The 21,902-nt window shown below is 41.5% G+C and overlaps 1 protein-coding gene across 14 annotated transcripts in view; it reads right to left on the reverse strand.

The window, feature by feature from the left end:
- The window catches only part of ARHGAP32 (Rho GTPase activating protein 32), a 562,915-nt gene that overhangs the window by 160,047 nt on the left and 380,966 nt on the right, over positions 1–21,902 (reverse strand). For all 14 annotated transcript variants that reach the window (XM_068240358.1, XM_068240357.1, XM_068240361.1 and 11 more), the window contains 2 exons: positions 11,737–11,843; positions 10,429–10,513 (listed from right to left, as the gene is read on the reverse strand). In XM_068240358.1, coding sequence (XP_068096459.1) covers positions 10,429–10,513; positions 11,737–11,843 — 192 coding nt within the window. The remainder of the gene's footprint in view (positions 1–10,428; positions 10,514–11,736; positions 11,844–21,902) is intronic.

Raw genomic sequence — 21,902 nt, forward strand, 5'->3', positions numbered from 1 at the left:
AATTGATCACATGCTTATCACGAGTTCTTACCAACACATTATCCCTATCATTTACTATGATAAACCCTTCCAGCAGCAACTATTCAATAAAAAATACCTTATGCCTGGCATACACGGCAAGTTTTTTTTCTTATAAATCGAGCCGCTGATGGCTCGATTGATAATATCCGACAGGGCTGTTGACCTGCCGGATAGATTTCCCGCTCGATTCCCGCCGGCGGACAATAGCAGGGAATCGAGCAGTTGATAAGGAGCGCCGGCGTGGACGAGCGGGAATCGATCCGCACGGACAAGCGGCGGGAGTCGATCCGGTGGCTAATCGGCCGCCGGATCGACCCGTGTATGCCAGGAATAAAGCTGTTTGCCTCATTAGAACTGCAGGTCTGCAGCGGCCCAGCTTGTCTATCCCTTTTCGATGTAACTTGTTGGAGGAACCCTCACCCTCAGAATATAGTATTAATCTTCTTAGATAACTGACATCATGTTTATATTTAAAGAGAAAATGACTCGCAAACAGCAATTCTTTTCTAGAGAGTTTATTGTATATGCATACTTGATGAGGACAATAAACATACTCCCTCAATCTTGTCAAGGTACCTTTTTAATTTTGTAAGAAAATATAAATTCATCTGGGTGACAGTGAAATAATGCTACAGAAGCTGGGCTACACCCACATTTATCACTCTATTATATGAAACATCCAAGTTTGATTTTGGAGCCAATGTTCCTTGCAGAAATTGCTGAGTCGATAACCTGTCACTAGCTCACAGAGTCACATAGTTAAAACTCTTCTGCTCTGAATTTTCCTTAGGAAGAGTTAACAGACCTGACCACAGTTAGTCAGCAAAGCTTGACATGATGCCGATGTTGGAACAGGAAGCTGGAATTCCCTGGCACACTGCACGGAAACCTCTTCACTCTGAACAACTTCCTTTTCCCAAATACAGAGGAGCCATAAGGTCATCATCCCAGCAAGTGCCACTCATCACACTGGGTTATAAAATAACCCCTCCAGCCTCCTTCACCCTAGTCTATATAATAACTCCACATCTCCCAGCAGCCATTACCTTGGGCTGCACAAATGTCTCAGCAGCCTTCACACTGGGCTATGCAATAACTCCATAACTCCCAGCATTTTTTTTTAAAGATATATTTTATTAATTTTTCATGCAGTACAGATTATACAATGCAAATAAAAGTCATCCCCAATCTATTACTGATTGAGTAAGAAACTCCACACGATCCGCACATCAATGGTCCATCTTTATTTACATCCACTTAAAACATGATAAAAAGTACTGTGGGTAAGTACAAGGTGACGCACAGGCGTTTCGGACTGCTTGGTCCTTTCTCAAACCATCACAGACCCACAGGTGGGTCTGTGATGGTTTGAGAAAGGACCAAGCAGTCCGAAACGCCTGTGCGTCACCTTGTACTTACCCACAGTACTCCACTTAAAACATGATAAAAAGTACTGTGGGTAAGTACAAGGTGACGCACAGGCGTTTCAGACTGCTTGGTCCTTTCTCAAACCATCACAGAGCCACAGGTGGGTCTGTGATGGTTTGAGAAAGGACCAAGCAGTCCGAAACGCCTGTGCGTCACCTTGTACTTACCCACAGTACTTTTTATCATGTTTTAAGTGGATGTAAATAAAGATGGACCATTGATGGTGCGGATCGTGTGGAGTTTCTGCAATATCACTTGTTACTCCAAGGTGGATTGCTGCACATCTTCAGCCATTGGTGCAGGAGCATTTATCTATAATATTACTAATTGAGTGTCAAAAACTTTGGAAAACACCTTGGTAGCCTGAGTCCAGTAGGACTGAATAAATGAGCAAGCCCAAATCATATGCCAGTAGTCTACTAAAGTTGAGTTGGACTCATAGCAGAAGATCCAGGTGGTGCAGGTGGACAGCGAGGGACAAATTAGCCTGAAGGGGCTGGAAGAAGCCCCAGGTATGTATAAAACATTTCTTTTCATCCTTCCCAGGTACCATTTAATTCGTAGTCACCAAACTAAATTTTAATAACATATCAAATTATTTGATTTCATGAGCAAAGAGTACATTTGCATAAATCAGAATCAACGCAGAATTATTTCCATCTCTAATTCCTCAACTAATTTTGATTGGTTTCATTTTTGTGGACTAACCACAGCTATTACTGTATGTATAAATTATTTATGATGACTATTATCTGAGAAATAGAACATTTTATCATATTTTCTATTTTAATTACTGTTTAAATTCATTAGGAGTCGGAGTCGGTACATTTTTCCCCGACTCCAACTCCAGGCACCCAAAATTGCCCCGATTCCGACTCCACAGCCCTGCTTCCAACAGCTGTATGCAGCAACCTTCATCCATGTTCTTCCCATGATGACAGTTGCAATTTCTAGCAAAAAATCATTTGAGCGTTCAGATAATTCTGATCGGAAGAAAAATCGTTAACTACGCCACCAATAAAACAATTTTTGCTTCCTATCTATCACAAACCAAAATTTGGATTTTCTTGTTGGTTAACCAAAATCCAAATTAAACGATTATTTTTAAATCGTTCGTAATCGATTGTGCCCATGAATGGAGAATATTTACAACCAATCCGATCAGAATTTCGGATGGCTCAACTGATTTTTCGCTAGAAATTGGACCGTTAGTGGCCACCTTAAGTCCTGAACCTGCAGTACTCTGACTTTGTAACAATGTTATTCAGGGTGTGATCGGTCTCTGCCAGCCTAGTCAACTGTCCCTGGCGGGCCACCACTGCAGCCCCTAAGTGACACTGTGGGTCTTCTAGGTAACCTGGGAAAAAACATCACCCCAGACTACCCAATAACTTTATACTTTATTGTCTATCATGGTGTGTAATTCTGCACCTGCCACCATCCATCACTGCAGGCAGCAGATTCCACTAGCACTGCGATTGGGAGCTAACAGAGCACACAGCAAAGAAACAAGAGATAACACTGAAGCTAAGCACCATGGATGGCAAGAACCTTAGCAGCATTGCCACGTCATTAGAAATGGTCAGTCCCACTAGCTGCTGCCCTTAAGTGCTTTGAGTCCAACAGGAGAAAAGCGCTATACAAATGTTCGGATTATTGTTTTATTATCATTATTAGTCAGATGCTAATAATTCTGGCGTGCATGTAAATTACATGCCACTTGGAGTTGGGCCAATTATATGCATCTTGACTGAACCAATTCCAGAATTATAAGTTGATCATCTCCACATGCCATATACGATGCATTCCATGACAAATGTTCTTAAAGTCAAGAGGTCTAAATAAAAAAAATAAAAAAAAAACTTTTTTTTTTACCAGCAACAGTCTACTGCTGTGTGATGCATAAGGTCACTATGCTGTCAGCTGGTATACATAATTATCTTCACACCAATTCCTCATCCATTTTCAGCTGAAATATTAATATCCCCACCACTAGCTTTTACTGGCAGATCTTATATTGTTTGCATTGCTGCAAGCTTTGTACCACTTGATGCAGTACAAAGTAAAACATGCAAAAGTAGTACAGAGGCGCCAACAGGGTACAAACAATATTTCTTTAAAATGGATAAAATGAAGTAGGTAGCGGTGGACTTACCCCTCCAAAACAGACACAAAAATTGCTGTTTTAAGCAAAAATCTGTTTATTTACATACTCCGAAAAAGGTGCAACGCGTTTCGCGAGTATATCCCACTTCCTCAGGCAATAAATAGGAGCATATCACCAATGCGGTCCGGTACATAGCCTGGCGCCTTACAAAGTAAAACATGTACTATTCCACCTACGTACCCCCAAGCTCCTAGCAGCTTGGTCTGCAAGAAGGATGGCCTCTCACGATCAATGGTCAACCAATAGTACAATCAAACATTGATAGAGAGGGTCTTCATTTTTTGTTCAATATTTCAATTAAATCCTATGTGCAATATATGAAACATATCACATAATGTACGCCATCATGTAGCACAATGTACAAGATATATCAGAAGTTGAAGTGATGATTCTTCTAGCCTCAGCTCAGAGGATATAGATAGCAGTTATGACTAATTCTAGATCTGTATTTAAAAAGGTACTGCATGGTTTCTTGCCACTGAGCAATCTACAGCTATAATTACCATAATTTCCAGGACTATAGCATGATGATACTTTGATCCAGTTAGAGAGAAAAAGTTACCCAGCATAAATCTGTGTTTGGTATAGAGCCATTTATCCAACTACAGTGGTTTGCAAAAGTATTCGGCCCCCTTGAAGTTTTCCACATTTTGTCATATTACTGCCACAAACAATCCATTTTTTGGGGATTCCATGTGAAAGACCAATACAAAACCAAAAAAAAACAAAACTGCAAAGTAGGGTGTGCGTAATTATTCAGCCCCCTTTGGTCTGGGTGCAGTCAGTTGCCCATAGACATTGCCTGATGAGTGCTAATGACTAAATAGAGTGCACCTGTGTGTAATCTACTGTCAGTACAAATACAGCTGCTCTGTGACGGCCTCAGAGGTTGTCTAAGAGAATATTGGGAGCAACAACACCATGAAGTCCAAAGAACACACCAGACAGGTCAGAGATAAAATTATTGAGAAATTTAAAGCAGGCTTAGGTTACAAAAAGATTTCCAAAGCCTTTAACATCCCACGGAGCACTGTTCAAGCGATCATTCAGAAATGGAAGGAGTATGGCACAACTGTAAATCTACCAAGACAAGGCCGTCCACCTAAACTCACAGGCTGAACAAGGAGAGCGCTAATGAGAAATGCAGTCAAGAGGCCCATGGTGACTCTGGACGAGCTGCAAAGATCTACAGCTCAGGTGGGGGAATCTGTCCATAGGACAACTATTAGTCGTGCACTGCACAAAGTTGGCCTTTATGGAAGAGTGGCAAGAAGAAAGCCATTGTTAACAGAAAACCATAAGAAGTCCCGTTTGCAGTTTGCCACAAGCAATGTGGGGGACACAGCAAACATGTGGAAGAAGGTGCTCTGGTCAGATGAGACCAATATTGAACTTTTTGGCCAAAATGCTATGTGTGGCGGAAAACGAACACTGCACATCACTCTGAACACACCATCCCCACTGTCAAATATGGTGGTGGCAGCATCATGCTCTGGGGGTGCTTCTTTTCAGCAGGGACAGGGAAGCTGGTCAGAGTTGACAGGAAGATGGATGGAGCCAAATACAGGGCAATCTTGGAAGAAAACCTCTTGGAGTCTGCAAAACATTTGAGACTGGGGCGGAGGTTCAACTTCCAGCAGGACAACAACCCTAAACATAAAGCCAGGGCAACAATGGAATGGTTTAAAACAAAACATATCCATGTATTAGAATGGCCCAGTCAAAGTCCAGATCTAAATCCAATTGAGAATCTGTGGCAAGATCTGAAAACTGCTGTTCACAAACGCTGTCCATCTAATCTGACTGAGCTGGAGCGGTTGTGTAAACAAGAATGGGCAAGGATTTCAGTCTCTACATGTGCAAAGCTGGTAGAGACATACCCTAAAAGACTGGAAGCTGTAATTGCAGCAAAAGGTGGTTCTACAAAGTATTGATTAAGGGGGCTGAATAATTACGCACACCCCACTTTGCAGTTATTCTTTTTTTTTTTTTTTTAATGTTTGGAATCATGTATGATTTTCATTCCACTTCTCACGTGTACACCACTTTGTATTGGTCTTTCCCGTGGAATTCCAATAAAATTGATTCATGTTTGTGGCAGTAATATGACAAAATGTGGAAAACTTCAAGGGGGCCGAATACTTTTGCAAACCACTCTATATAGAGTATACAGATTTCCTGCTTTGCAACATAAATCTGTCCTTGAAACGGGGCAATGTATCTCACTGTATATACCAATCCTCTTGTTAATGGCACAATACAGACTAGATAAACTGCCATTTATCCAAGCATACACCCAGATCAACTGGTTGATATCAGAGCTTCAGTATAATATATCAGCACTGCACAACAATCCAGTGGGGTATAGCAGATACAGCCTCATTCTACAAAGGCACAGATTCCAGTCTGCACAAGGCAGGTTAGGGCTTGAAAGTTCTCAGTACAAAATACAATTACAGTTGAAAGAAATTACATGTACTTTTAATCTGTAGATAGCTTCATCACTAACGTGTGAAAGGTTAATAATGAGTTATTTGCAGCAGGCTCAAACATACCGGTAGTTCAGTACAGTATACAAACACGTCTCTTCCAGCAATGTTACCCCCTTACAGGAGACATGTGGACAGAGCCACTCGATTATGGTTAATAATTATGCTTTCAAAATACATGAAAAAGATCACAATGTGGAAATAATAGTACCTAAGTTAGCTACTTTCCATTTATGTTTCTTTTACATTATATTATCTTTAGCAAAAGACACATTTATTTTAAAGATGACAGGTAAATCCATGGGACTTATTCCTTATCATGGTACATTAATATACATTAGCCTGGATTGACTGGCTTATCATAATGGCTGTGACAAATCACTGCACATCACTGTTCTGTACAATACAGATGACATTAGGAGATAAACCCTGCAAGCAGTTTTGGAAAGACAGCAGAGTATTATGTAGGAAGGGCAGAAAGATCGGCACAAGATGTCAGACCAGCAGGTGCAGATAGCTGTGCCTCCAGATAACAGATTCATACATGGCAGGAAAAGGCTAGAGAGTTCCAGGAACCAGCAAAACGTTGCAAGTCACCTTTTATTTACTTCAGAAACCTCCGACATACATAGCAATAAATCTTGGCCTTACAGCCGTTTCACAGGGTAACCCTAAAGATCATTTAGAAACTAGTGAATCTTCTCACTGCACATACTATTTTCTAAATCTACCTTGCCTGAACACACCTTTTTTCTTTCCATAGATCTTCCCCACATCTTCCCCACTCTGCCCAACCCAACTCATTTAACCATTTAATGACAAGCTGACTTATAGAAACGTCCTGATAGAGCCTCTTAATGGCTCCAGGACGTTTTTATAAGTCAGACAGTGCTGCTGCCACTGTGCACGTGCACGCGCCCCCACGCCTGCATTACTGTGCACGTGAAAATATTGGGGGGGGGGGGGGGGGGGAGACACATCTTTATTTCCAAATACTATATTGTCACTATACTTTGTACAAGGGACATCATTAAAATATTATGATAACCAGGACAAATATAGAAACCGGATAGACCAGCACCCAAATGGGGACAGACGTGTGCTAAAGTGAATAGACCCAGTAGCCCTAAGTGGGTCAAGTAAAGTCCAACACAAAGAGTCCACAGCACCACGTCAGTAATATATAGCTCTTTTATTGTTTAAAAAGACAAAGAGATAGCCATAACAGCGACAGACGCTGTTTCGGACAAGGTCCTTCCTCAAGCTGTATCAGGCTCTCTCTGAAATACAACACAATTACCACTCTTATATATACCCGTGTGTCATGCCAAAACACTTCCTGGACCTCATGACGCACGCATGGACGCATGCTTAAAACGTCAGTATACGCGTAAATAAATCCGCATTGCTATATACGTACAAGTATCTACACACGTGTAAAATGTACGCGTAACACACCATAAGGGACCAAAAATACAAAACAAGAGTATAGAAACTATGTATGCGGAAAAAGACTCAGTCTCCTCCTGTTCTATTATACCAAAGATTGCATAAATTATGGATAGATCAAAGTTGGTTGTCTCAGGTTCTAATCAAATATTCCAGATTGCATTGCATTTGTAAGGACAATAATAATATTTATACAAAACTTTCCCAATTCTATTCAGTAATTATGGGATGGTGTCAAGGGTGATATTACACACATCATAATTGCATCTCAAACAATAAAACGTCTTTCTTATAAATATTCTTTATTAATGTTAGTCCTTATTCTCGCTCATTATCATCCACCTAGCGCTGTACCGAATGAGATTTGATGTGAACTTAATAAGATGAGCAAAAACACCTTTCCAAAAATTATCAACCACAGGGCATGAGCATATTGAGTGCAAAAAGTCTGATCTCTGTTTCTAACATTTTAGCTACAGATTTTGTGCAGTGGCGCAAAGAACAAATACATCCCTGTTGATAATAACAATACCACACGATCCAATGAGTGAGTCCTAGTTACCACAACCATAGAAGCAGATACTGTAGTAAATAAAGTAAGCAATCAAGCAGAAATCAGGTCTACATTTCAGCTGTGTAAGGGTGGCAATACAATTCACAGCATAAGTCTATCACCCAAAATCACCAGTGACAAAACACTTTTTCGGTCTCTGGTGCCCTCTTCTGGTAGCACATTGTGTGGCACAACCTAAAGTCTTAGTTTTGCAGTGCATTTGCATACATGTGTTTTTACAGATGCAGTTTTTCATACAATATCCTCATTCGTATGGGGAAAGATAAGGCCCGGTTCACACTTGCGGTGGCCCTCCGGAATCGCCGTGCCGGAGCCGCACCGCCTGCAGAACGGACGGAACGGACGCACGGCATAGCAATTAAAGCCTATGCGTCCGTTCACATGGGTCCGTTCTGCAGAACCGGAGCCGGACCGGATCCGGGCCGGATCCGGACTCCGGCCTCCGTTCCAACATGCGCTATTTTTTCATCCGGCCCCTCCGGCAGCCGTATCTGGGGCGGAGCCGGACTGCACCATCCGGCCAATACAAACAAATGGGAACCGGAGGCCGCACAACACACTGGCTGAGAAATCCGGATCTTCTACCCCACTTCCTATGCGGATTTTTGCGGCGATATTGGCTGGGGACACATGGGCAAGCATTTTGGAGTGGAGCAGCAGGAGCTGGAGGTGTTGGCAGGATGTTGGCAGCATGTCGGAGGTGGAGGTGAGTGCTAAACAGCAGAGGGCCTGATTCCACAGGTCCCCCTTCTGCTGACCTCCCAGACCCCAACATTTTATTTTTTTTTTACGTATATTTTGCCAAACGGATCCGGATCGCATCCTGATTGCCACCTGATGCAACCTGACCGGATCCGGATCGGATCCGGATCAGAACCGTACGGTTCCGATCCGGATCCGGTCCGGATCCGGTCAGGTCATCCGGTCCGTTTGGCAAACAACCGCTAATGTGAACCGGGCCTAAGTGTTTCAAACAGCTGAGCAATAATAGAAAAACTGTACATGCTGTTTGAGAAAAAAAAAGCAGCAAGCTGTACATTATTCTTTCCTGCAAGCAGAAACATGCATGTGAACCAGCTCATTGATTAAAATGGGCTGTCAGATGTGATGCATTTTTGTATGCGAAAAAACTACAAAAAATGCATCTGATGGAAAAATGAGGCTGAACACATTTTGAACATGCCTTGACTTTGGATGAAAGACTACAAGGCATAGAAATCTTACAGAGAGACAGAAATCAGGGATTTCAGTTAAAAAAGAACTGTAGTGAAAATAAGGTAATGAATAAAATTGCTTATTTTTTTTTTCACAATATTCATTTCGAAATGATTTAGTCGGTGTTTGGCCATTGTAAAATCTTTCCTCACCTCGATTCACATTCTGAAATTTATCCCAGGTGGTGCCATCTAGTCCTGTCAGATGCAGCTTTGCGAAATGTTTGTTTCTGAGAATTCCAAAGCCAGTGAAAATAATGCCTGGCCTCCCAGAATGCACAGGGAGGAAAATTCTGCGTAGCATAACTTACCAAGTCTCTGGCGATGTCTTGCAGCCTTTCTGCATCACTTAGCAGGCTGCTAGTGGCTTTCCGGCTTCCTCTGTGCACAGAAGCCGGAGTGTCAGCTGATCCACATCAGGTCACGTGACATGCCAACTTGCGTGGATGACACCAAAAGCCGCTAGGTGATTCGGAAAGGCTGATAGACATCGCTGGAAGCTTAGTAAGTATGTAAAAAGCTCCAAAACCAGCCAAAAGCAAAGTCCCCGTTATCACTCAGGCATGCCGCTTAGTTGAGACTTCCGTTTGCCTGAGTTCTGAGTAACGGGGACTTTGCTGTATAAAGCTGAAACCATAGAAATTACAATAATAGTGGGTATCCTGAATGATTTCCTGCATTCTGCTATATGTCACTACAGTGCTTCTTTAATGTTGGCAGTTAGGTGAATGTGCAGACAACAGGTTATTACAAGTGGTAGAGGAATGGGAAGAGGCTGATCATAGTAAACATGAGATCAATGAGAAATCTGGCCAGAAGATAAAGCTGTCTTCAGTTTGTAGAGATCACAGGTTGATTCCACTACACTCAGGAAAGTAGAGATTCGTAACACCATTCTTCTGATCCCTGGGATGACATACTTTGGATGAGAGGAATGGAAAGGATGGGTTCCCCATACTCCGGTGCCAACATCTTCAGCAGCACCTGAACTCCCACAAAGAATAGCCACCACATACTTATTTTACATCACTGTGTGGCCTGTTCAACAACACATACGATATACAGCAATTAAAGAAAAGAGCTTACCTGGATGCAGCCAAAGTCAACGTTCTCATAGTGGAAGTGGGCACATTCTGCCATCTTTGGGAAGTGACCTTTACTGAACGATATCCTGACAGAATGGAGCAAAACAGAGCTAAAGTGAGTAACCCTTCCTTTCCTCAGTACTCAGGTACAGTACAAGCATAGCATATGCCATGTAAGTCATTATATGATGTTAAAGGACACCTGAAGTGAGAGGGATATGGAGGCTGACAGGTTTATTTTCTTCTAAACAATGTACATTGCCTGGCTGTCCTGCTCATCCTCTGCCTCTAATACTTTTAGCAATAGACCCCAAAAAAGCATGCTAATCAGATGTTTGACTGAAGTTTGACTGGATTAACCCCATGCTTGTTACAGGTGTGTGATTCAGACACTACTGATCTATAAAAAGATCAGCAGGATGCCAGGCAACTGGTATTGTTTATATGGAAAATATATGGCAGCCTCCATATCTCTCTCACTTTAAGGACACTATGCTCTGGATACTACTGTAGGCACTGAACTCACAGCATTAAATAGAGGGATGTATATGCTAATTGTTATATACAAGGCATTATTTTGAAGATACCACACTAGGTAAGAGGTATTGCACTTTTTTGTTACTATTCTGTATTTATATAGCACCAGCACTATACAAAAAATACAGTCTAAAGACAGTTACAAAACAATGGGTCACACATAATAGACAGTTACGGTATACAGGTCAGCTAATGCAATGTACATAGAGGTGGGAAATATGTACCAGTACCTACTTTACACAGCAGTGGAAAGGGCATAGAATGCGCTCAAGGCATATTCTGATACACAAATGACATTGTGTATTGCATATAGAGCAATATACACTACGCACATTAGGAATAACATAATGGTCCTCACAGGACCTTACAGGCAGGGTGTACACACAACAAAATCTGCACAAAGTATATAATAAGCTAGTACAGAACAGAATTGACTTTACTTGTCTTATTAATCTTTTATAAAACACCAGAATACTGTCTGTCATAAAGAATGTATCTGCTGAAAGGTTGGCTTCATGATCACAGAAAGGTGAGTCAGTCAAAACTGACACCATCAGATGCATCACGATTCCATGGAATACGTGTGCAAAGTCACTTCATTATAGAGACCTAGAGAATGGGATTGTCTCAGAATGCCCGATTTAGGTGATGACACGTTCATTTAGGAGAGCCGAAGAATCGTGATCCACCACAAAGTATTCTGCCCCACAGCAACACATACAATTCAAGTGACACAAAAATACCAATCAACAGAAAGAAACAGGAAACTCACTTTTTGACATTTTTGACCTTCATACTGGCAGTGTTGCCACAGGACCGCATTGGAAGTTCTGCTGCGATGGGGATTTCTCCAGGAACTGAGATATCAGCTCCACGCGCCTGTCGTGAACAGGAAAGCCATATTACGAACAGATATTACATCTTCAAGAAAGCAATCATCTTCATGTACAGAATGTAATTCATTACTGCATCAGCAGACCACAGATCACTGTATGAAAATGGAATGGAATTCAGCATCCTATACCAATATTTTTTTTTCTATTTCTTGTTTTCACTGAGTTTCCAGCATACAAGAAATAATGATACAATTCATATACTTGTATTGTACATGAATGACTTAAGCTGGCCACTAACGGTCCAATTTCTAGCGAAAAATCGTTCGAGCGATCAGAAATTCTGATCGGACGAAAAATCGTTCACTACACCATCAACTAACCAATCATTGCTTCCTATCTATCACGACCACCAAGAAAATCCACATTTTCGTTCGACGAAAATTCATTCGGGCGACAATTTTTTCACTTGTTCATAATCGATTGTGTCCACCAATGGAGATTATTTACAACCAATCCGATCAGAATTTATGATCGCTAGAACGATTTTTCGCTAGAAATTGGACCGTTAGTGGTCAGCTTTAATAAAAGCAAAAGTACTCAACTGAATACGAACTTGAATATCTGTGTACACATTAACCACTTAATGACATGCTGACTTATAAAAATGTCCTGCTAGAGCCTCTTAATGGCTCCAGGACGTTTTCATACGTCAGACAGTGCTGTTGCCGCTGTGTGCGTTCACGTGCGCGCTCCCACGGGTGCACATACATTCCTGTGCACATGCACGTGAAAATAGTGGAAAAAAATGCACCAAAGAAAAAAATACACCTTTATTTCCAAATAATATATTGTCCCCATACTTTGTACTAGGGACATCATTAAAATCTTGTGGTAACTAGGACAAATAGGCAGATAAAATGTGTGGGTTTTACGTGCAGTAGCAGTGTTTATTTTAAAACCATAGGGGATGAAATTGGAGGAATAGTGTAGGTTTTCATTTTTTCCTTGTATTTCCCTTTAAAATGCATACTTGTAGAAAACGTAGTGGAGCACTCCCCTCAGTTCAAACAGCGATGTGCCTCGGCTATTCTGGCAACACTCCAGAATCTTAACAGCTAAATGGAAGCGAAGCCGGCACCATCAGATATGTATTTGCTCTTTTAATCAGATAAAAACATGCAGACAGCAGATATGCGACGTTTCGAGGACACAACCTCTTTTTCAAGCTGAGCTGTGCATGACAAAACATAAGTGACCAAACAATCCTATATATACACAACACGGACATATGGCAGCCTATCAGCATTAAGCTACATCATTAACCAATGAGATCAGGTCCTACCTAGTGGACCTGATAGAAAACCACAAAGCTGATCTTACGCCGTTTGTTTGATTACTCGCTGCTCCATGTTGTGCAGCCTCACTGAGATGTTCTTTGACTGTTCTTTTGATTCACCTAATATTGTTTAACCCTTTTTTCCAGTGGGTCCCCAAGTGGCTGCCTCCCCTCCAATTCCCCAATCCCTATTACCTTCCTCACTCCCTCCTCCTCCCATCTCCCCCCCCCCTCCTTATCCCCAACCCCCACCTCTCTTACCTGCTCCTCTGTCTCCGCTCCTCCCCTATATAGCTTCATACACTAACATCTAATTGGCTGCTGACATCTAGGAACGACTATTAGTAGCATTTAGAGACATAGCATTGTGTCCATATGACACACTGCATGTGTTGCTTGGCAACAGACACACGCTCTTTCCCGGGTGGGGGCGGGCACTTAGGCTCTCTATTTACATCTGCATGGCGTATAAGCGGATTTTCTACCGCATACGTCACGCGTTGCTGGGCAGAAGGGGAGTGGACGGCTGGTTGCCGCCCTCTCCTCTACGTAGTGCGGAGTGTCCCCTCTCAGGTCCGCCGATGGGTGTGGCCGGATGTCCGCATGATTCTGCCCAGCAATGAGTAGCCGTTTGCCCCCACCTGGGACTGACGTGGATGAGAGGGTGGGACGTCTCCACTTCAAAAGATCCTATCAGAAAGGCAGCTTTGTGGTTTTCTATCAGGTCCACTAGGTAGGACCTGATCTCATTGGTTAATGATGTAGCTTAATGCTGATAGGCTGCCATATGTCCGTGTTGTGTATATATAGGATTGTTTGGTCACTTATGTTTTGTCATGCACAGCTCAGCTTGAAAAAGAGGTTGTGTCCTCGAAACGTCGCATATCTGCTGTCTGCATGTTTTTATCTGATTAAAAGAGCAAATACATATCTGATGGTGCCGGCTTCGCTTCCATTTAGCCTTTAAAATGCATAGAAAATAAAGTAATTACTGAAATCAAATATCAACCCCAAAAAGCCCAATTGGTGGTGAAAAAAACAAGATACAGATCATTTCATTGTGATTAGTAGTGATCAAGCTATTGGTAAATGAAAGGGATGAGCACGGAAAAGTGAAAATTGCTCTTGTCCGTTAGGATAAAAACCGCCTTGGAGTGAAGTGGTTAAAGGGACTCCGAGCAGTGCAGAAACTATGGAAAGATGCATATCATTTTAAAGCACTCTTTCTCCTCTTTCCAATGATATATAAACCGCCGCCCTACGCCTTTTAGTTTTCGCTATTTTCGCGATTAAAATTGCCGCGGACGCAATTTCAATCACGAAAATAAAGAAAACTAAAAGGCGTAGGGCCACGATTTAGGTGTCGCCAGAAAGAGGAGAAAGAGAGCTTTAAAATGATATCCATCTTTCCATAGTTACATTGTATTACACAGGACGACTTTTTCTGCTGAATGGAGCTGCTGCCACTGGGGAAAGTGTCGTCCTGTGTAATACAAGTAACTATGGAAAGATGGATATCATTTTAAAGCTCTCTTTCTCCTCTTTCTGGCGACACCTAAATCGTTGCCCTACGCCTTTTAGTTTTCTTTATTTTCGCATTTGAAATCGCGGCCGCGGCAATTTCAATCTCGAAAATAGCGAAAACTAAAAGGCGTATGGCGGCGGTTTATATATCATTGGAAAGAGAGCTTTAAAATGATATGCATCTTTCCATAGTTTCTGCACTGCTCGGAGTCCCTTTAAACTGAACACAAATGTATATGCAGCATAAATAACACTTAAAATGCAACATCAAAACACTTGTGTAAAATATCACATGAAAAGTATGGCAGAGAAAGAAAGAAAAAAAAATAGACTCTCAAACAATCCCAATCATCAATAAGCTCAACCTATTTCTTGCAACACAAGGCTATCAGTGAATGAAGGCATCTGACTACTCAATACACAACCGCTCTATTTTATATAGTGGTTCCTGGAATCCGACATGATTCGATTGTGATTAATGAGAGCAGATCATTTGCAACTGTATACACCTTATATACATTTCAGCTAGAAAAGGATTGGACTTTCTTTTTTCTGCTTCATTTATCTGTATGACTTGAAAATGTACATTTTTAAAAAGTAAAGCAAAACATATAGAAAATGATCATTTTAAAGGTGGCAGCACATACCATACAATTTTTTTAAATATATGTTCAATTCAAGAATAGCAATCAATTTTTCTGACTGACTGTAAAAATTCAAAAATCTGACCAATGTACCACACACCTATGTTAAATTTTTCCTCAATCATGAATAAAATAACTGAAAGCTCAGAAAAAATTGATTGGGACTGTACATCAAGTAATTGATAATACATCACACACCATACAATTCTTGATAAAATTGGTCTGAAATTTCCAACATGTTCAATCTCCAAAAATCGAAAAAAAAAAAAAAGAATAAACAGGAAATTCAATCGGATTTATAGATCGAAAACAAAGAAAAGGTCTCTATTTTTTGAGACAACCGATTGAAATTCTCTAATTGGTGAAAAATTGGATCTTTTAAATTCTATGGTGTGTGGCCACCATTAGTCCTCTTTCCGATGGGAGGCTGAACTGTGCGCTTACCAAGTAGTTCAGCACCCCGTTTACTGTGAAACAGTGCAATTTGGGAGCAATTTAAATGCAGCTAAATTGCAGCGGTTGTAACACCATGCATGTCAAGCAATTTACACGCTGTGTTACCTGGCTGGGAGTACACTTGCGCTCAGATGTGACACCATGGGGATGGGAGTGCCTATACAGCACCGGTGCTGAATGTTAGAAAGCGCCTGGCCGGTGCAGGAGAGCCGCTGACAGGGTCAGCTGCCTGCCTGAAAGGTCTTAGAATCAATTCTATGTTATTTATTCCACAATATTAACAGTCTCCTCCATTTCTATACCTCCTTCACCTCTGACGTGCCATTGAGCTACATATGCGCACGCAATAACAGCTGGCCCAAATAATCACTGTGAACAGGCCCATAGAATTGCATGGGCTGTGAGTTTACATGCACAATTATTCTGCAACACAATTGACCACTATGAACAGAATCAATCTGACTAAAAACTACACAGTGAAGGACAGGAACACTCTGGCCCCTATTCAGTTTACTTTTTCTCCTAAGTTTTCTCCTACATATTTTCATAAATTATCAATAAAATGCTTTTTAAACCACCAGCAAGCAAGAATATACTCAGAATAATATTGACAGCACTTTTTCATCTACTTTGTGGTACTTTTTGAATTGCAGAGAGCTGATAAGTTATTTTAAACAGAAGACGAAACATTATTCCCTAAGTGTAAACAGGAGAAAACGTGCATTGAATAAGGGCCTTTCTGTCCTAAGTAAAAATCTATTAACCATTCGCACTCTTGCATGCAAATGTTCAAACAAATGCATTCACAGATTCACTCATCCAGGCACCACTGTTATCCCTACAGCTAAGTTAAAAGCCGGGGTCTTAGTTCACAGAAGAATGCATTATTTTGCTCAGTCACCTACACTGCGCAGAAGTACCCAGGTGAACGTAGGTGTCCTAACTCTGGCCCTGTAACATGCATAGTGCAAACATGCAAACATGCTGCAACAGCAGCAAATTCTATTAACCCTTAATAGATTTTTGCGGTTTTCTGGCCACATCCCCTTCCCAACCTCCCTTTCCTTATTTAACTTATTTAATGTCCTAACTAGAGGCAATGTGCCTGGATATATGTGTTTTTTCTTGTTACTGACCCGTGGCTAGGGTTTTAATTCAGTGCACTCCCTCCTTCCCCTGTATTTGTTTTTTGTCAGCGTGTACACAGCTTATGCTGGTGTATGTGCATGGTGCACATGGATACATTACGTTAGCTCCCTTGTGCGATTGGTATGATGCACTATCTGTCCCAGGAGAGGACGTCAGGATGTGTGCTCCTAATCCTTAGATAGGTTTGATGCAATGAAGGTTTGCATGTTTGCACTATGCATGTTACAGGGCCAGAGTTAGGACACCTACGTTTACCTGGGTACTTCTGCGCAGTGTAGGTGACTAAGCAAAATAATGCATTCTTCTGTGAACTAAGACCCCGGCTTTTAACTTAGCTGTAGGGATAACAGTGGTGCCTGGATGAGTGAATCTATGAATGCATTTGTTTGAACATTTGCATGCGAGAGTGCGAAGGGTTAATAGATTTTTGCTGTTTTCTGGCCACATCCCCTTCCGCATCTCCCTTTCCTTAATAACTTATTTAATGTCCTAACTAGAGGCGATGTGCCTGGATAAATATGTTTTCTGTCCTAAATAAGGTATCTGAAATGAAGGGGAAAATTATGGCATTTATACTGAGTTACAGATTGCCTAGCAAGCCCATGGTGAACCAGAACTGTCTTTACATGGCATTTATACAACATCACAGTCAGCAGAGGGCAGCAAAACATCAAACAGCTCTACATCTGAAGTCTTTTGTGGAGGCAAAGCATTAATTTTTATTGGTATTTATAACAGCAGCAAATTCTGATGCTACAAGAGAAAAGGCATCAGGTACTAGCTAGCTAGCACATCTGTGTAGTCTCAGGACTCTGCCGTGTAAAACCAATATAAGGCCTCCTGCACAGGAGGCTGAAGGCAGTGAATCCACCGCCAGTCAGCTGATCCTGTGCACCGGACCACTCGCTTGCTAGCACTGAGTGTGGCAGTGCCAAGATGCGACATGTCACTTTTTTGCCGCCAGGTAATGCAGTCAATCTTTCCTTGTGTGTACAGACATAACTCTGCCTATCCTCTCTCAAGTTCTGAAGCTACAACTTCTCCCTGCATTTAACCCTTTCCTTAACCTACAGTGAAAGCCTGTGCAAATGTAGGCAGGTCAAGGTGAGAATAACACGTAGCTTTTATGAACACAATTGGGGGAGGGGGGGGGGGGGGGCGAGGGGAGAGGTTTAAAGGTTTTATTACACGCAGAGCAGGAAGAGACTGTAGCTGTATTGCTGGCCAATAAGATTCCATCTCTATCAAGAGAAGAAGGGGATGGGCAGGATCAGAGGACACGCTCTGTGCTGAGAGCAAGGAACCACAGGAGCCAGCCAGAAATTTAAAATGTTCATTGCAAAAGTTTGCGAATTGATAAATATTGTAAATTTACTGTCATACGCATATAAAAATTGGAGGATGAACTAGAGCTGTGCCTTCAAATGTCATATTGTAAACTACAGTTGCAGAGTCCGGAACTGAGCTTGAAATACATGCCGAAGCATTAAGCGCCTGTAAAAAAAAAAAAAAAAAAAAAAAAAGCTAATTTGCCTAATTTGGCAGTGCCCGCTGCATTTTCAACACATCAAATGGTACAAACGGCAAGGTCTAAAAGAGCACCCGAGGCTTCCAAATTCTCAAAAAGTAAATACTTACCTAAGGAGAGGGAAGCCTCTAGAGGATGCTGCCCTCCGCCGCTGCCAGAGAACCTCCTTAACATCAAGGCCACGTATCTCTTCTAGCATAAGCGTGCCCGTGCAACGGGGGACCAGAGGACAGCTTAGGAAGCCTCTTCAGTGTTCCCCAGCCCTATCCTCAAGGCCAACCAACAGTGCATGTTTAGAGGAAATCCACAGAGGTAGTTAATCAGCTCTGCTGAGTCACTAATTACACCACCTGTGCATGTTTGTGGTTTTCTGCAAAACATGCACTGTTGGTGGGCCTTGAGGACAGGGTTGGGGAACTATGCTGTATAGAATCTAGAGGCTTCACTCTTCTTCATCAGGAAAGTTTGAACTTGTGGGAGGAAGGTTGCAAATGGTTATGGGAAAAAGTGTAATAAGAACTATGGTATCAAAAAGGCTTTAAAATAATTTACAATTACGATTGTTGCAAATAGTGTCATAGTGTTGTCAGTCAATGGTACTAACCAACTTCGTAGGAAATTAAGCTGTGAAGCAGGCAAATATGTCTATAGATTATTATACATCTACTGCAGAACTTTACAGTACAGACTCATACATTGGCCTCAATTCACTAAGTTTATCTCCTGTCTTTAATAACGTTTCTAGAGTTGTTTACTGAATACTACATGCCTTATCACTATGGTAACATTTTACCTCAGGCAAACCTAAAGTTAACTCTTCTGTCTTTAAGTTAACTCTTCAATCCTTAAAATAACTCCAGAGTTAAAGACAGGCTGTTAATTAGCTGCGTGTGAAAATAACTACAGAGGAGGTAACTTAACTACAAAGGAGGTAAATTAACTACAGAGGAGGTAATTTAAGGCCCATACACACGTCGGATTTTTGCGAACGACCCGTCGTTTGAACGTTCCGTCGTTCAGTCGTTCGCACGTCAAATCCGACGTGTGTACAGACTATCGTTTGGGTGATAACACTGGTTTCCAGCGATCCGCCGGGCGGATCGCCGGAAACCAGTCTTATCACGCGAACGATAGTCTGTACACACGTCTGATTCCGCGTGCGAACGACTGAACGACGGAACGTTCAAACGACCCGTCGTTCAGAAAAATCCGACGTGTGTATGGGCCTTTAAGGAATGAAGAGATAAGATAACTCTCTCACTGTGTGGAGGTAAGTTTTCTCTTGCCTTATTATCTCCAGCATGATCTTAGTGAATTGAGGCCAATATAGGCCTCAATTCACTAAGCTTATCTCCTGTCTTTAATAATGTTTCTAGAGTTATCACCATGGTGATAAGGCATGAAGTATTCAGGAAACATTTTACCTCAGGCACACCTAAAGTTAACTCTTCTGTCTTTAAAGTGGACCCGAGATAAACTTTTACTTATTGCATAATTGTGTTCCTTTCATATAGTTTATAGGGCATTCCTCAAGCCAAATACTTTTTTTTGTTTTGTTTTAATACTCTAATTCCCTATAAACTAAACAAGCCTTGCCCACAACTTTTTCAGAGAGCCTTGGCACTCAGTCCCATGTAGCAAGGGCTTATGGGAACTCAGTCTGGGCAGAAGGAGCAGGAGGTTACTAGCCAGATATTTCAGAGGCAGAGGGGAGGAGGTAGCAGGAGAGGGGAGTGAGCTGAGGGCTGGAGATGCAGTTGCAGCTTGCCTGTGTGTAATGTGACAAACAAAACATGGCCACTGTCATATCACTGGAATAAATAAACATGAAACTGTTGAAGCTGTTTGCAGCTAGATTTGCTGTGTAAACTAAACTTTAGATAAGATATATAGACAAATTACTTGTCATAAATAGTTTTTCATCTCGGATCCACTTTAAGTTTAGGAGAAATCTCTAAAGTTAACCCTTTAATTTCTTAAAATAACTCCAGAATTCTAAAGTTAAAGACAGGCTGTTAATTAACTGCATGTGAAAATAACTACAGAGGAGGTAACTTAAAGCGGAATGAAACCCCGCATTTCTTCTTTGCTTCAAAATATTATTTACAGCATATTATATATTATACAACTTTTTTTTTTACTAGAACAGCATTTAACTAGTTACACACAGGACTTACAAGCTCAGTGCAAAGAAACCTGGACACATCCGAACTGGAGATAATGTTATCTTGTGTTTATTTAATTGTATCAAGTGAGGAATGTGACACATTCACTGACTGTGCAGACTCTCCTGAACACAGACAGACAATCAGAAAGCATTTCTGCCTTCAATACAAGATGAATAAAACCAGTCATGAATAAAATGCAAAGTCAGCTCTCAGAGCAAAAAAATTGGCCTCAATTCACTAAGATCATGCTGGAGATAATAAGGCAAGAGAAAACTTACCTCCACACAGTAAGAGAGTTATCTCATCTCTTCATTCCTTAAGTTACCTCTGTAGTTAATTTCACAAGCAGTTAATAAACAGCCTGTCTTTAACTGTGTAGTTATTTTAAGGATTGAAGAGTTAACATAAAGACAGAAGAGTTAACTTTAGGTTTGCCTGAGGTAAAATGTTTCCTGAATACGACATGCCTCATCACCATGGTGACCACTCTAGAAACATTATTAAAGACAGGAGATAAGCTTAGTGAATTGAGGCCATTGTCATGTAAGTACCTGTTCCTCAGATGATTTCACAATACTGTTTTTTCTTCTTTACCAAAATATTTATTTTTTAGTTTGAGGGGTTATAAGGTAACCAATTAACTTAGCATGTTTTCAGGATGACATTTAGCATAAACTCATATATATGGGGAGAACATACAAACTTCATGAAGATGGTGTCCTAGACCAAGAATACTAGTCACTACAACACCTTGCTACTGTGATGCAATAAAACATCTCAGTAGATCAGCCCTTAAGCCAAGTACCCGCTGGGTGATATTTGCGGCGATGTTACTCGACGTCGGGCAATATCGTTTAACATAAACATGTTAAACGATGTTTGTCCCCGTGGTGATCGCGCATCGTTAATGGACATGGCGGTTCGGATCAGAACGATTCCTAAACCAATGAAATGGCTCAGACAGCGGACTAATGGGGAGCCCCGGCTACAGATTCAAAGATGCTTTGCCCGAGCTCCTAGGCGGACAATAATTACAGTGATAGATACACTGTAATTATGCGACAGATTTTGCGGCGAGAGGCGACGGGTGATCGGCAGTGGTACGTATAATGGAGGGTGCCGTGCAGAGCTACGTGGTGGGCTTCTAAGGTGTGTGACGGGGAGTTCTTGGGGTCTCCTTATTAAAGAAGACCCCAGATGCTGCTGCAACGACGTGCTTTAGCTGGTTTAGACCTGCTTTTTGCATCGCTTCCCAGAGACATGAAAAGGGTAACTGGATACTGTGTTAAGAACTCGC

The sequence above is a fragment of the Hyperolius riggenbachi genome, chromosome 6 (genome assembly GCF_040937935.1).
Source record: "Hyperolius riggenbachi isolate aHypRig1 chromosome 6, aHypRig1.pri, whole genome shotgun sequence".
Taxonomy (NCBI): domain Eukaryota; kingdom Metazoa; phylum Chordata; class Amphibia; order Anura; family Hyperoliidae; genus Hyperolius; species Hyperolius riggenbachi.